This window comes from Chaetodon auriga, chromosome 21, assembly GCF_051107435.1.
Source record: "Chaetodon auriga isolate fChaAug3 chromosome 21, fChaAug3.hap1, whole genome shotgun sequence".
Lineage (NCBI taxonomy): Eukaryota > Metazoa > Chordata > Actinopteri > Chaetodontiformes > Chaetodontidae > Chaetodon > Chaetodon auriga.
In genome coordinates, this window is record NC_135094.1 from 3,947,606 (window position 1) to 3,963,790 (window position 16,185).

The 16,185-nt window shown below is 43.1% G+C and overlaps 1 protein-coding gene across 2 annotated transcripts in view; it reads left to right on the forward strand.

The window, feature by feature from the left end:
* Nucleotides 1-16,185, forward strand: part of LOC143314487 (uncharacterized) — a 53,012-nt gene that overhangs the window by 16,119 nt on the left and 20,708 nt on the right. For both annotated transcript variants that reach the window (XM_076721540.1, XM_076721541.1), the window contains exons 3-5: nt 14,259-14,506; nt 14,610-14,780; nt 15,267-15,398. In XM_076721540.1, the coding sequence (XP_076577655.1) occupies nt 14,259-14,506; nt 14,610-14,780; nt 15,267-15,398 (551 nt within the window). The remainder of the gene's footprint in view (nt 1-14,258; nt 14,507-14,609; nt 14,781-15,266; nt 15,399-16,185) is intronic.

Consider the following 16,185-nt stretch of genomic DNA (forward strand, 5'->3'; position numbering starts at 1 on the left):
CTACCAAGATTCAAAGTCAGTAACACTGAGTGCGGTTGACAAACACAACCGGTGGAGGCGGGGATCTTTCCTGCTTTTCCTCCATGTTTAAGTTAAAGCACCACATTGTTGGTCTTGAACGTGGTATCAGTCAATGCACCGAATTCAGTTAAATGACAGTCAGATGCTTTAGGCTGGAAACGACATTAAAGCTCCCGAGTGCTCTCAATGAGAGCGTCAGCAGTGTAGTTTTCAAAGTCGCAGCCCATTTGTTTTGTGTATATGTGTGTGTGTGTGTGTGTGTGTGTGTTTGATTTAATTCTCCTGGTGTTACCTTACGCCATTTCTCCCTTTTCTGTTGCTCTTTCTTCAGCTGTATCCCAGTCATCAAAGTTGTCTTGTTCTCCAAATAAGTTGCAGGAAATGTTGAAGTCACTCATTGTTATTAGATGTGAGCTTATTGACGTGATGCAATAAATTGTAAACGGAGGCTCCCTGTTGCCATGGTTACTCATTTTAGACACAGACGGCACATCAATTTAAAACGGCAGGCAGACTGATTCACTGGGACTACTTAGTAGGTGTCAATTATCAGAAATGAATGGACACCCTGCAGCCAATCTGAATCAAGTATTCACCCAGACCATGGTATGAAAGGTGAATAATAGCTGACAGTCCTTGACACCAGTAAGAACTGTGAATTATGTTTCACCTCCTGTCTTCATACCTTGCTCTCTGTATTTACTTTGTACTTCACTGAATGTGCCCTTTGCTTTCTGTTCTTAGTTTCTTTCAGGCTACACTCAGTGCTTCTCTTTCTCCCTCATACTCTCTGCCAACATGAAAAATCCACTCATTCTGTAAACAACTTACTAAATAAATGCCTGTCCACCTCCAAATGGGTAGTCCTAAAAAGGCTCGGCCTTTGTTTTGGCCACACCACTTCAAGCACTTTGGAGACAAGAGGAATTTCAAGTTAGAATAACAAGCCAATGAGCTTGACCTGGTTTTGAACTGACAAATGATGCTAACAGCTGCTGAGTGTTCTTCGTTGCTGTAGGACACTGGGGTCAAGGATTGGGGTCATTTCCTCCCCTGGGTGAATCTGGACTACATTTTGACTCAGTTTGGCATCTAATTGACCAATGCGTTCTGAGACAGTTGGGATGCAAGAAGACATTGTTCTGCGAATTGCTCAGGGGTTACTTTCAGCAGCATTTTGCTTACAGTGGTAATCTGCGCTGTTTTGGCAGCAGCTCGAAGGTGTTGAGGAGTAATTGCAGAGTTTTTTCCACTCTACCTCTCAGGAGATCACTCGGCAGTGAAGCAGCATTAAAGTAACAGTGCACTATCAGAAGGAAATGGTAGAGAAAGCTTCACATGGGTAGCAGGTAACAGGTCCTCATTTATTTATTCCAAGAAATATTTGCTCTTGGTTCCTAAAATACAAAACTGTTCTCTCCCTCGGTCCAGGAGATCTTTTCCTGGAAATACCTACCTGTGTTTACAGCAGCCAGTGAAAAGTATGTTGTGAAGTAGCTGTTGGCTGAATTACTTTTAATCTTCGATTTTGGTCCAGTATCACACACAGTAACCCATAATATACATTTGCCCTTTGTATATGCAAAACATTATTGCTTTTCAGATATTGTCAAACATTATTGCTTTTCAGATATTGTCAAACATTTTTAGGACAAACGTCTTCTTTCGCCCTTGTCTGTGTGACTAACAGGAGCCTTTTATAGGCACTGCTGACTGAAAGTGGCTGCACGGTAGCACTCTATGAATAGAGTGCATAAATCTACTGAGTAAACACCATTTAAAACTTCAAATGAGCACATTGAGTCGAGGTCACCCAGGTCATTCTCGTCTGGGTCAGCCAAGCCGGTCAAGACTCTTTGAACATTGACAGTCAACCGGCACCATGGAAGCGGCCACACTTGAGTCAATGAATGGACCGGACTGCAAGAGGATTGGCTGAGGGCCTGCTCTTCAAAATGTAGCTAGCGACTTACAGCACAGAGCCAAAGCAGATGGTATCACTCAGACCCCCCCCCCCCCTCCACCACCAACACCACCACCACTACCACCTTCCCTTTGTAGCAAGAGTTTTGATAAGCTACACAAGGATCTTCTGTGTGATGAATGCAAACATACCAAACCCTCTCGCTTCACATACAAGCCAAGCCGTGCCATTCATCACTGCAAAAGAAGGCAACTGGATCTTTCGGGATTTCTTCATGGATTGAAGAGCTGATACGGATGAAGATGAAAAGGTCACAGTGTGATGTGAAGTTGCAGATGTTGATCTTTCAGCTGCACCTCAGCACATTTGGTACGGTTACAGTTTTTCTTGCTCTGTGCCTTTTTTTATTTTCCTATCCCAGTCTCTTTATTTCTCACTCACACACTCATCAGTTTTTCCATTCCTTTTCTCCTCCTCCTTTTCTGACAGGAGCTGTGACGAATCACAGCCAAATTGCAAGGTCCCAGTTGTTTCATTGATTAAGTGAAGAAGCTTTGCACCTTCCTCTCTTTGGCTTCTTTTAATCGATGATTGATTGTTTCTATCTCTCTCATCCACATTATCACCTTTCCTCACCTTCAATCTCTTCTCTATTCATCACATTAATTTCAATTGAGAAATCACCCCTTCATCTTCTTCCCACCTTTTCCATGGAGGAAAAGGTGAGGAAGTAAAAAGAGAGGCTTTGCACTTTCTCCTCAAAAGTTCGGCATTGAAGGCTGGACATAGTGGCGGCAAGCTGCCAAAAACAAGCAGTGTCGGCCCATCATTCCTCTGACACTTTGGTCAGAGTGCAGTTTCTACAGCTGGTTAAACACAGCTTGGGGTAAGCCGAAACAACATGCCGTTTACACGGAGCCCCGTGACATCTGACCCCTGTGGACATCCGCTTTTACCGCCTGCCTCTAGTTGGTTTAATTAACTTGAAGGCAGAGTAAGGGGGAATTGCTTCCACAACATTTTTAAACACTATTACATCACTTTGTATATTAACAAATCCAAATGCAATGAGAGGTGAAAAGTAGGAACTTGAGGACCAGGAAAAAAATGGTTTGGTTTTATGGAATCAAGCCCTTCTTCGATGTGGCGTTCGCTTGGCATGTTAACATTTACTACTTGGTGTTTGCCACTTCACTTTTATTCAAGGTTCTTTGTGGTTTCTGTTTCCTTACCCCTGCACTGAACTGGCAGACAGGAGGAAGACTGTTAAGAGTGCAAAACCGGATGTTCTAGAAAGACAAGGTTCTGTTGTATTTGGTCCTCTTGTGTCAGTCAGTTGTGTTTATAATATTGTGATGTGTTTTTGTTTCTTTAAGAATTTCTGCACCAGCATCCCTCTGTAAGCTGCATAAAGTCTCAATCCAACTATTGAGGATTTTCTGCTTATTGATGTATTCTTGAATCAGCAAACTCCCAAGTTGGCGTGACGACTTTTTGGTAACATTAGATCTCCCTTAGCTGCTTTTGGCTTGCCTCATCAGACCAGTATGTTTTAACTGTAGTGAATGCCACTTAAGTTAAAATGCCACTCGCATGATCTTTGTTTGGTAAGCAGAATAAGTACATTAGGAAACATAGTTAATGCGCAGGCTAAGGACATGATGGAGCGATAGTGTTACAGATATTTCTCTTTACCTGTATACCTAAGCAGTGATCAGGACGTTTTTGTGTAAAGTTTCATTCACCAAACATCTGCATGTAACTCTGATATTGTGCTGAAATGAGACTTTATTAAGAGAAAACGCTGAAAATATTCTGCCTTATAAAGGTGATACTGTTCTCTTGCTGATGCTGCCAAGTTGGTGCCTCATATTAAGATGGAAGATAAGAATTCTGTAAAAGCAGGGAGCTGGAGGCTGTGGGTGTGTGAGAGAGAGACAGACAGACAGGCAGACAGGAGGAATACTTGGCTCCACTGACCTAACGGACCAAACTATTTGGCCTTTGGCGCTCTGCAGCCTTGGACCTGCCAGCTTGTGCGGGCTCGGAGAAAAAAGACCCTTATCAGTGACCTCAGTCCTGTCCACTGTTAGCTTATATGGGCACACTCCACAGCTTTGAATCACTGGTCCAGACGCGCACCAAAACAACTTTAAATCTGCAGGGACAGGTTCCTGTATTACTGAGCCACATGGATTCCTAAAGTCATTGTTAACAAGGAAAGGATTCTTTCAGGGTGACTGAACATGGGAGTATGAATGTTATAGCAGGTGGAATATAAAGCTGTTCTGTCATTAATGCCCAGTCTGCACCAAAGAATTTCTAGACAGTACCCACTCGTGTACTTCTAAATTATTTTTAAAAAGAGTTAAGCATCATCAACATAAATCATGACACTACTAGTCCTGTCCTGCAGTGACCTCCACACTCCGGGATGTGACCCCCATCCTCCTGGAAGCTACAATTACACTGTTGTCATTAGGCAGCCATTATGTGCTGCTCTTCCACGGTCTGCTGGAGTCAGACAGCGACCTTTAACCCCATGTGAAACCTACAATGATGCTGCCATTAAACCACAGTGCGGTGTCAGCCAGTCTTTCCTGCCAGACTTCTAATGTTTTTCCAAGACATAATCAGAACTAAAATATTTGTGATGTCAAATTACAGCTATTTGGGGGCACAAAATAACTAAAGATTAATAATTTTGATCCTATCTTGCTCTTATAAGTTGGATTACTTTGTTCTCAGTGTATGTTTCCATTTGGTGCATTCTAAGTAATGTGTACATACACTGTTTTACTCAACTTCCCATCATCTATAAACTGTTTGCATTTGCACAAAACTGCAAGTGACCCTTCTTTCACCGGAGAGAAAGGCGATCAATCAGCAAATTTGCTCCAAAAGTCAGTGTATTTCAGTCAAAGTTCCACTGTGTACATTATCATACATTAAATAGTCTGTAAGACCACCGGCCGAGAAGAAGCTGGTCCGACTCACTGAGAGACAGTCAGCCCTGCTCCCTAAGATGAATGTTGGATGAAAAACAAGAATGTGCTCCGCTTACCGCTCAGCCCCTTTTACCCCGGTCCAGACCTCGCTTTACCTGTCACACATAAGGCTCCCGTTGTGTGTGGATGTGTGTAGTGCAGTGTGAGAGAGCTATAGAAACAGAGACCTTTTTAAAGCTGCATTAAGCTAAATTTCTATGCAGTAATACACTCATTGTTGCAGCTTGTATGATCTCCATCGGTCATATTTCCCCATATAAGATAAAATCTTGGTTTAGGATTTGGCCACTGGCAGAAAATCGTCCAGAAAAAACACTTCCTCTGTATGTTCATGCATTTCTTCCATCCATCCAGCAAGTCAGCTAAAAGGGATGGGCGATATGCTTTCTGATCCCAACCGCGTCATCTGATGCATGGGGGTCACCGTCCAATAATGCCAACAGAACTACATCATTGGCAAAAATTAGATTCAATGCTGGGATCCCAAAAATGAATGCTTCTAAACTGTGCAACAGTTCTGAAAAACAACAAACAGAATTGGTGAGAAGGCCCGCAATCTGTGCAATAATAACTCCCATCTCCTCACATCTGGGAGTCTTGCTTGGTGGTTTCAGTACTGCAGCTGGCATCAATAAGGATGAGATAGTGTGCACTACCTCATTCTGCTGCGGTTGGCACAGCGAGTCATTTATTGGAGCACAAATTGGCAAATCGTAGCTGGATCAGTTTCACTTGTTCAACAACAGAACGAGGTGTGTCCATTTGGGCCACAATTACAATGTGGTTCTCACTTTATTTCTAGGCATCGTCTGACAAATTGTGGCAAGTGCAATGAATGTGAAAGCGTCTGTAGGAGTCAGTCTTTTTGCAGAGGGTCAAGAGTACGGCCGTCTAGGCACTCTTAACACATGCACAGGCTAAAGAAACTGTATTGTTCTCATTCGACAAGTGCAGTTACTGCAATGTTTTCAGTCTAGAAATGTTGTTTAGAGAATTTTCCTGGATGCTTTTTGAAGATACTAACCACAGAGATTTATATAACTTATTAGTCTGTAGCCAATCCACTTAACATTAGCTTTCCATCCAGCTTATCACTTTGTCCCTGCAGGATCAGGTATTATTTGTACTGGTTTGGCTACTGTGGAATTTCCCTGAAAACATTTAGTGTTTAGGATTCGTTTCCCTTTACCCGCCGAGGTAATTGCTTTTTCTTTTATTTATTTATTTTTTTTCCACCCTGGGAACTAATTGCTCTTGTCTGAATAATCAGCCCCCAGCATATTGCTGAGGTAGCCCTTTTTCCCCAGTGGGGACCAGATCTCTGCACAGGGGTTAACTGGGGACATGGGCAGAGTTTTGGTTGAGTCAGTCTTGGCACTGAAACTTTGCAGAGCAGAGCTTTGAGTCAAGAGCGCAGTGTGTCATGGAAAACTGATTGCATATGAAATCCTGCAGACAGAATTTGGATGTGATCGGTGGTGATGTTGTTGGTAACGGCAAGTTATTGCAGACAGGATTTTATTTAATTTTTCTTCTCCAGTCAGTAAACGTTGCACACCGCCGTGGTTCATGTTCTCAGCAGCTAGAGTGCTTTGTTTATATGACCAACCATTAAGAATGAATTTGGATCACACCTACTCAGTGTTGACTGATGGCTGTGGCATGTAACAATGGAAAGAGGCTGTTGTGAAACGTATTTTTAAACATAGTTCTGTCATTTGAAAGTTCCCAAATGTTATGATCTCATGAAGTTTGAGCAGGAAATACCTCGAAAACTCTCTCATGGCCGGAGGACTGTTTGTTTTTTTAACTGCCATTGCCGTGATAAGCATGGTGAAATGTCGATAGCTTAGAAAGAGAGGGAGGTAGAGACATATTTATCCAAATATGAATTAAAATACCTGTGGAAATACGCTTGGCTCTGTTCCAGCAGTGAGGATGGCGAGGTTTGAAATGGCTTATTCTCATTCCTGTAAACCATCTGGTTCGTCTCACAAGCAGTTGAAATTTAAATTGCTGTAAAAGCTGTTTCCATTTTATGGTGCTGTGTTGTGTTGATGTCCTGTTGCAAGACTATTAGAGCATTATCTCATGTTGGCTGTATTGTATAAAATGTCCTACTTTATGAGGACTGCTGGCACCAACTGTTTGCACTCAATGGTGTGACAGAAACAAACACATTCAATATTATACAATTTATGGTCTCGGGTATGAATTGAACTCTATTCCAAAGGTTTTTGAGAGGTCTTGGTTCAAAGGAACCTGCGTCTTTTCACATTAAGTGAACTTCCTGGCTGTTCTGACATTTTCTGGATTCAACCAAACTGAGAACAAGCTTCTTTTATACTTCTGCTATACATTAAAGCTGCACTATGTAACTTCCCACTGTGGAAACCCCACATGGCCGCTCCAGATATCTGTTTGCATTTCCGAGCATATGAAGGACTCCATTGTAACTGTGCTTCCTATGGACTAAATAAGTGTATCTAGGGCGAATTTACAGTTCCCTGTTGCAGCCCTAAACTGTGATTTAGGCTTGAAGTTGCACACTGAATGATAAAGAAACATATTGCTTTTATCTAGCCGTGCGGATAGCTTTGGTTTTAAGATGCATAAACTGACAGCAGTTTTCATAGACTCTTTTTTCCTCTGTTGATCATTCACACTGATTCTGACAAAAGACTCTGCTTCTTTTCAGAGCATCACAGACAAAGCTCTGTTCAAGAAACATACGTCTCAAACATGGACAAAGAAACACGAACACCAAAGCTATCTCCATGGCTACCACTAGAAAGAAGTGAGAAAATATGTTTTCTTATTATGTTGGTGAATTCACTGTTTCAGTAGGATAGATTTTCCCATACAAATCATCCCGAGCTCATCTCCACAGTCCTTGCCTCCATGTGTGGCTCATATGTTTCAGTTGCAATGGTAAGGTGCTTGCAACACCAAGTAATCCATTTTTCCCACTGGGTTCAATAAATTGATGCAATATCAACCACAAACTGCCTGTTTTGGATCAGACTTCTCTGACAAGCTTCATCAAATTGAACAAATATGGTAGCTTGCTGACTTTGAGACATTCTTGATTTGTTAGACCGTCTCTTTCTGTGCACATGGCAGGCATGCACGCCTCGTCCTCCTATCTGAGCGTGACTATCACATTCCTGACATACAGGAGTCACATATGCAGGTGCTCTCTCGTTCCTAACATACATGAGTGTCACATTTCTCCTTGAACATGACAGCCACATTCCCATGATACAGTTTTTTTGCACTAATGAAACCAGAGAATGAAGCAGTGGGACATGACTATAGGCAAGGCTGCTTTATTTATACAGCACAGTTCAAACGCAGACTGTGTTATTCAGTGGATTTGGGGTGAATGTGGGCTTCACTTCCTTCCTTGTTTACATAACTGACAATGAAAATATACTCTGCCACGCTTGTTAGTGGAACTCTAAATTCATAGAGTTCATAAAGATTGTAAAAATATATATTTTAAGAGTGAGAATTAGATTTACTTGCACCAGTAGTAGAATCCTGCCCCCTTGCTGTGATGTACGAATAATATTTTTATTGTTTAAGCAACGTGTGACTTACCAAGGCCCCCCTGAAGTCAAGAAACATATCATTACTGGAGCACTTGGAGTCTGTTTCTTCCTACGCTAACACAAACAAGCTTAATCTCTGCCGTCGGACATGCATACAAGTGAAAGAAGTGCCTTTTGTTTCTGACATCACCCTAAACAAGACCCATTCATCGCTGAGCTAAGCGCCATGAGGCTTTGATCACAGCGAGAGCGTTAACACTTAAATCTGCCCTCCTCTTCTTAATGACTGTGCTGACTTGGTGCTTTAGCTGGACGCTAACAGAGCAGCTTTGTGCTAAATGGGAGGCCTGTAGCCTCACCTGGTCACACGCATGCTCGTGTGTGTTCTTAAGCTAAATACACAGGCTGTGTGGTCGTAGCGATTTACCTAGAACTTCCTGCTTTTCACTGCAACTCACGGCTGACGTCACCTCTGCTCTGTCAGTCAAACACGGTGAACCGCTGAATGAAAGGATGTGAGATGTTTTGTCTAGCTGCTCTTTGGAGTTGATCTGAAGTTGAATGGAACAGGAAAGAAATGCCTCTCTGAGGCCATTTATTTATTGAAACTTGGTTAAACCCATAGATTTGAGGTGCAAACCTGCTTATCTGAAGTAAGCCCATTTTTAAAGCCCATACCTGGAGTTTTGTTATGTTTTAGCCTTTTAACTGCAAGCCAAGTGTGCTGAAAAATACTTTTAATAGCTTCCCAGTGATGATTTATTTCCTGTTGTCAAAGCAGCCATTGGATTTAATCAAATTCACATGAATTTTTGTTGTGTTTGTTTTTGTGAAAATCAAGTTGTTGTTGCCTGGTAATGCAATTGTTAGCAGGTGCAGCTGGCAATAAGTAACCTTTTAAGCAAGAAATGAACAAATTCACATTATTATGAAATCAGTGTTTCTGTTTTATTTGTCGTCTTGGTTTAATTTTCCCCACCGTGGCTCATTATTCCAATCTTTTATGTAGAGCTGACTCTCAAACCACCATTATGACATTGGTGGTGTTCGGCGGATTCAAAGTTCATGTCAATCACAGTCTGGGAACAAACGGGGGTTAAGATGATTACACAGTGAGGTAGGCCCTGGGAGAGAGAGCAGTGTGTTTGAAAGATGTGGTGCGACCACAGCCACAGAGGATTTGCTGTGTAACAGTGAGGTTTTGCATGTCTAAACACTTGGATGGAGTTTACGAGCGATTGGTTTTGGATTTTTATGCTGAAACAAAGTGTGCACATGCGGCGGCGCACTTGGTGCAGAGTGTGCTCCTGTCCGAGTCCATGAGGTGATTGAGCTTTGATTAGATTGCATTTACTCGGTTTCTTATTAGACGTGGCAGCTCATTACAAACTGCTGCGGACTGACTGACAGCTGAGCGACTTTGGCCGGCACCATTTAGAGCTGTCCAAATACTGTGTCCATCATCACCACATTATTATGACCTTTTTTCTTTCTGATCAAGCCCTAATACTCTATCTTTCCATGTTAGCCAAGTCCAAGTAGAAAACACACATACTAAACGTAGAACTGAACCAGAACTGCTAAATGATAAACACCTTAACCAAACCTACAACAGAGCAGTTGATTTTGTCTGTGTTATAGTCATACATTTGACAAGGACACATGATCCCTATTTGTCTAAAATACGAAAATCTCCTGCTATCAGTAACACTGAGACACTCAGAGGACACTGTTTTGTGAAGTATTTGTGCATTAGTTTGTGTTTGTGTGTTTTACTAAAGAGTTTCCCCCGTCCGCCGTCTGTGATATTAAAAACTGCACTTTGTTCATCTGCTCACTCGTGCAGTGAGTGCTGCTGTGTTTGGTTTCACCTGTTTTCAATCAAACTGAGCCACAGTTGTACTATTGTGCAGTTGAACTTTATATTAACCTGCAGATGTTGCGCTGTCAGTCATTTTATTAAGAAGGGCTTTTTCTTACCAAGCGAGTGAGGCCGTTCCTTTTTGAAATGGCAGTCCTCGTGTCTCTTAAGTGGTGCTTAAGTAAGAGTAAAGTCCTGCACTTTTTGCTATTCATAACAGTTTGACATAATAGTGTGTCACATGGGCACTTTCTCAGTCAGAGAGACACACTCCCAAAACCCACTGGCCCATTTAAGAAACATTGAAGCCCTGAGGAGGCAGCAGTGTTTGGATCATTTTGCCCATTTGCAAATGCAGCAGGCATGCAAACACTCACACCGTGCTCATTCCCAGGGTGTCAGATACCAGCGTTTGCTCGAACCCCTCGGCATTTCATGCAAATGCACAAAGTTGGTACCCTTTGGCGTACTGGGACACACTGGGCTTTCAACTAACTTCAATGTAAACCCAATTTTAGATGCTCAGAGCAAGGTGAGGTTGTATAAAGAGCCAAACTGATTATAAAGGATGCCAAGGTGGATGGATTGGGCAACCACAGGACTTTCACCTAAGAGACCGGGAGTCGTGTCTCATTTGAAACCATTTGAGTCAACCTTGACTTGACTCACGTATGTCAAGGGACGTGACAGAAAGACTGGCATTTGACAACCTTGGTATGAGAACGCGCGACACACACCCTCACACACATACAGTACAGTTAACCTGTCTACTTAAATGCTGTCTTTTTTGTGAGAACACTGCAGGAACTATTCTTCCATAATTAGAGTGCCATCATTTGCATTTTTCTACTGCTTTATTTTAATAGAAAGAAGTACATTCTCTTTGTTTCTGAGCTACTGACACGGAATCTGTTACTCTACTGTTAATGCAGAAAACAGGTCTTATACAAAAGGACAAAAAGAACAAAAGGAGGATTGAATAATTTCCTTTGCATTCAGTGCTACCAGCCATGACACTATAAATTCAAAATAATCTTCAAAATGATAGATACTGAACATGTTAATTACAAAAACGTTCTGTTTCCAATAAATAGCTTGCCTTCTCTGTTTTCACTCAACCTCATATCCTGTTGTTTGGGAGCACTGTAAGCGTGTACTGTAAGATTAAATGCGATGTCACGATGTGTCAACCCTAAATTATAAGTTAACTCATCTCCATGTGTTTTGCTGGCCAGTTGTCCAACATATATCCTCTTCCAGAGAGAAGGGAGTTCACCTTACAAAAGCCAGTGTTATTCCTCTGTGACTCAGAGATTTGATCTCATGGCAGCATCTTGTGCTTGATGTATACACCTTGAAGTTATTATTGCAAACACTAGCTAGGGGACATATACTGTATCTCCTGAGCCTTCCTCAATCCCCTCTGCTGTCTTTGTCTTACCCCGCTCCAGTGCAGGTGGTGCTCACTCTCAGCCAAGCCTGATTACACTGTCACACCCTGACCCAAATTACACACAAGTTTCTCACAGCTGACAGCGTCTTGCACAGGGATGTTTTACATTTTCGCTGCTCTACTTTTATTATTCACAGTATTCTGAACACGAGAGGCCAGGATCAGCTGTTTGCTTACAAGTATGGGATGATGCATGACACAGGACGAATGTTTCGTTCAAAGCTCTTGTGGGTTCCTGTTGCATCATGAGAACTCGAGCGAGTGCACAGAGTGTGTCTTAGTTTCCATGGCGGCCTGTCCAGCTGTTCAGCCTCTGACCCAGCAGAAGAACATCTGCAGTGATGTCACTTTCGGGCAAAGACAGAGCGAGGTGACAGGCTTAGCTGTGGGACTGCTGGCCGACACACTTTGGCAGGACTTCACCGCTGACAACACAGAGAAGATCCAGAGCGGCGTCCAAGTCGACTGGCGAGGCAGCCAGCCGGCTAATCAACATTTTCTGATTCTAGGCTTCTCTGGAATCAGAAATGGGTCAAAGAGTATTTGGAAACTATTTCAAGGAGGAGTGCTTGAACAAAGGCAGCTCGAAACTACAATCCAGCTTAGTTACAGTATTCGGCTACAGCACAGCGGAGGTTGTACAGCAGTAGTGTGGGTTGCACTTTATTGTTATTTCTTAATTGCTGCAGGCTGTCTGGGTTTCAATCCAATTAATGCATGGGGAAAGAAGTGTGCCTCTCTTCCTGTGGGGAGCCTAACTGACCACACACACACTCATGGAAGTCTTCAATGTCTGCACTCTCCATCTCAGTCTGTCTCTCTTTTCCCCACTCTTTTTGTCTTTGTCGGTCCTTCACACACAGACGTACACACACACGGCACGCGGTAAGCCTAATTTACAGGAGCTGCCACCGCGCAGAACGTGTGTATTAGTCTAACCTAATGCTTTCCAGATGCCCAGCCTCTATACCCTGCTGCCCATAGGCTCTAAAAGAACAGACGATTGTTCCAGGGGTCTTCCCACTAAGGAGAACCAGGTGCAGAGTGAGTGTGCATGAGTGTGTCCGACAGAGAGCAAGAGATGTTGTGGTAGGTGTGCATTCACAAAGTGCCTGCGTGCCGTTGGGAGAGAGAATAAGAGCACATGCTGGTTGTCTGGCATGCTTATGAATATGTGTGTGTGCAGTCGAGTGCATTCAGCCGTGCGTACAGTAATGGCGAGTTTACAGAATGAGATGATGATGAAGGGTGGGGGCTTCTGATGGATGGATACCCCTTCTCACCCTCTTGGCAGACTTTATGGGGTGTGTCTGACATTTTGTCTTTAAAATGTCTAAAGACAATGATGGATGCAAGCAAGGACGGTTGGAGCCTCCCACACTCTCCGACCAGATCTCGCAGTGGGTTTGAACTCCAGGGTCAATTTACTTTGAACTTTTTTTTTTTTTCTTTTTCTTTTTTTTCAGTGTAGTAGGAAATGATAAATTATAAGATGACTACAACTCCCACACTGTCTGTGCTGTGGAATGCTTTCATTTCTAAGATATCAGTCCTGTGACCCATGGCTGGATTAACCCACTAGGGGGCTCCAATGCAAAAATGAGCTGTAGACCACCACGGGCCCCACTCCCCTCTATGAATTGTGTACCCTGTCACCTTCAGGCACCCGTCAAACCCTGAGCACACAGCATGCTACACATGGCAGCTTCATTATGTTTTGTCTAGCCACAGATGCCAACTGGTGCTCCTACTTAACTGACTGCAGGTTTGCTGTGTGTCAAATCAGTTGATGGTAATTCAATTAAACACAAACTTATTATGTAGTGTATACCATTTTAAAAGGCAGAAGTGATTAAAAATGGCCCTAATTTGAGGTAATAATGAACGACTTTAAGAGCTTTATCCTTCTGACATTGTGTTTTAGGGTCCTTTGCACTGTGAATTTGCCACAGACTGACAGGTTGCAAATATCGGGCTTTTGCAGCTCCTTGACAGCACCTTTTCTCTGACCTTTGCAAAGTGCAAACCATATAACCACCTTTTTTATACAGGCCCATAGAAAAGTACTGTAGTGTGGTTAGAAAAAAAATGCCAGATCAATCAGGTCGTTCATCATTCAGAGAGCACAGGATTTTCACTTGACTTGAGAAGACGGCCAAAGGGGAGACCTGGCTGCAGGTGCTCCTGCTCAGACAAACACGATCCATCATACATTGTTAAGACACTAATTGCAAGTGCATGAGATGCCAAATTCTGCACCAGTGAGGTTCATTTTAACCCTTGATACCGTGTTGTGTCCATGTTGCTGCAGTCTTTGTTCTTGTACCTCTCTGTTTGTCTTTCTCAGCTCAGTTTATTTCTGTTTGGTGAAGGTGTCAGTGGACCGATGGTGCACTCCACTCACGTGGTTTCCACCTCCATGCTTGTTTCTCCGCAGAGCGCGGTTCCCAGGGAGCCTTGGACCTGACGGAGTTGATCGGCGTCCCCCTTCCTCCCTCTGTCTCCTTTGTTACCGGTTTCGAGGGTTACCCGGCCTACAGCTTCGGCCCGGACGCCAACGTGGGCCGCCTCACAAAGTCATTCATCCCTGACCCATTCTACTATGACTTTGCCGTCACAGTTACAGCTAAACCTACCACAAGGCGTGGCGGTGTGCTGTTTGCCATCACAGATGCTTACCAAAAGGTAGGTGACTTCAATCTTTTAACTCCACTCTTCTGTATTTTTTGATTTTCTGTAGCACCAAGAAAGTAAAACAATTTTCTACATTTCTTTTTTTCTTTGCAAGATTGTACACTTGGGTATAGCCTTGTCAGAGGTCGAGGATGGTTCCCAGAGAGTCATTTTGTACTACACCGACCCAGGAACAAGAGGTGGGACCCAGGAAGCAGCTTCCTTCAAAATGGGAGACCTGACCGGGAGATGGGCGAGGTTTACCCTGACTGTACAGGGGGCAGAGGTGGGTGTGCTGTGCCAGTGTACTAGTTGGACAACAATAGAGGCCTATGGCACAGAGGAATAAGATATATCTGGCTTTGCCTACACACAGGACTTGTTGTTAGGTTAAATTCACAGTTGGTCTTTTCATGGGATTTGTTGTATGTAACTTATCCTTCAACAGTATTCTGATGCAGAATAAGTTTTGGTTTGTCAAAAAATTTTGGCCTTCACCAACAAAACTAATGTTTTGTGTGTCTTGTGTTGCATGCAGCCCTTTTTATATTTTCATAATATCATGAGAAGTCGCCAAAATCAGGAGTGTTAAATAGGCTCCATACGGCACTTTTATCTTTCACAGATGTTTGTTTAATATGCGAGGATGTTATCATAAAATGAACGTGTGTGTCTGCATATATAACAGCAGGGAATAACACTGACGTTCTTTCCGTATTTGCTATTGATTTCTGGAAGTAAGTACGTGTGTGTGTTTGTTCTTGTCACACAGGTGCGTCTCTACATGGACTGTGAGGAATACCACCGCGTTGCCTTCACCAGGAGCCCTCAGCCTCTGACCTTCGAGGCCAGCTCGGGGATCTTCGTGGGGAACGCTGGGGGCACGGGCCTGGCGAGGTTTGTGGTGAGTCTGGATGGGACTGGATTTATTGTCATGTGTTTGCACATAACTACTCCGTCCGTGTACTTCATCGTCTCTTGCAACATGAGCGCCTCAGGATTTTCCTGTGCGAGAGCCGCATTTCTATGTAGTTAATTCCTCATTCCTAATGTCAGCGGATTTGGATCAGTGGGTTGACAACAGATGTCAAATCCACTTCTAGTTGCAGAAACAAACGTGGCGTTTGGGCGGCTGCCTATTTCACATTTGAGACATGAACACAATCGTCGTAGTTGGCAGCTTTATGACCGCCACAGGAGACAAGGAATGAATGACCACATGTGTTTATGAGCACTGCTTTATCCTGCGAGAGCTCATAAATGACAAGCTGTATATGATTTACATTTTTGGAATACAGCTGATCTGTCATCTTGAACGACTTATGCTGAGCGCAACTGGGAGTGCAAACGCCAATTCTTTAATTACACCAACTAGAATCAAACAATGATAAGGATGCAGGAGTGGAGGTTCCAGTCCGATGCAAATGCTGTTAAAAATACCCCCGAGTGGTTATAATGAGGGTTTGTGACAGAGATGTGCTGAGTAATCAGATCCAGGAGAAGAGGTAGTAACACATGCAGCCATGTGTTCTCCTCTCGGTGCTCTTGTAAAAGAAAATAAACTTGTAAATGCTTCAACGCTTTCCTCCAAATCATCTATGATTAATGCAAGAAAAAGCCCGTGCCAGTGTCACAGGGAGAATGATGAAGGGAAAATAGTTTAGTGTAAAAGGAATACTATTCAATTACAT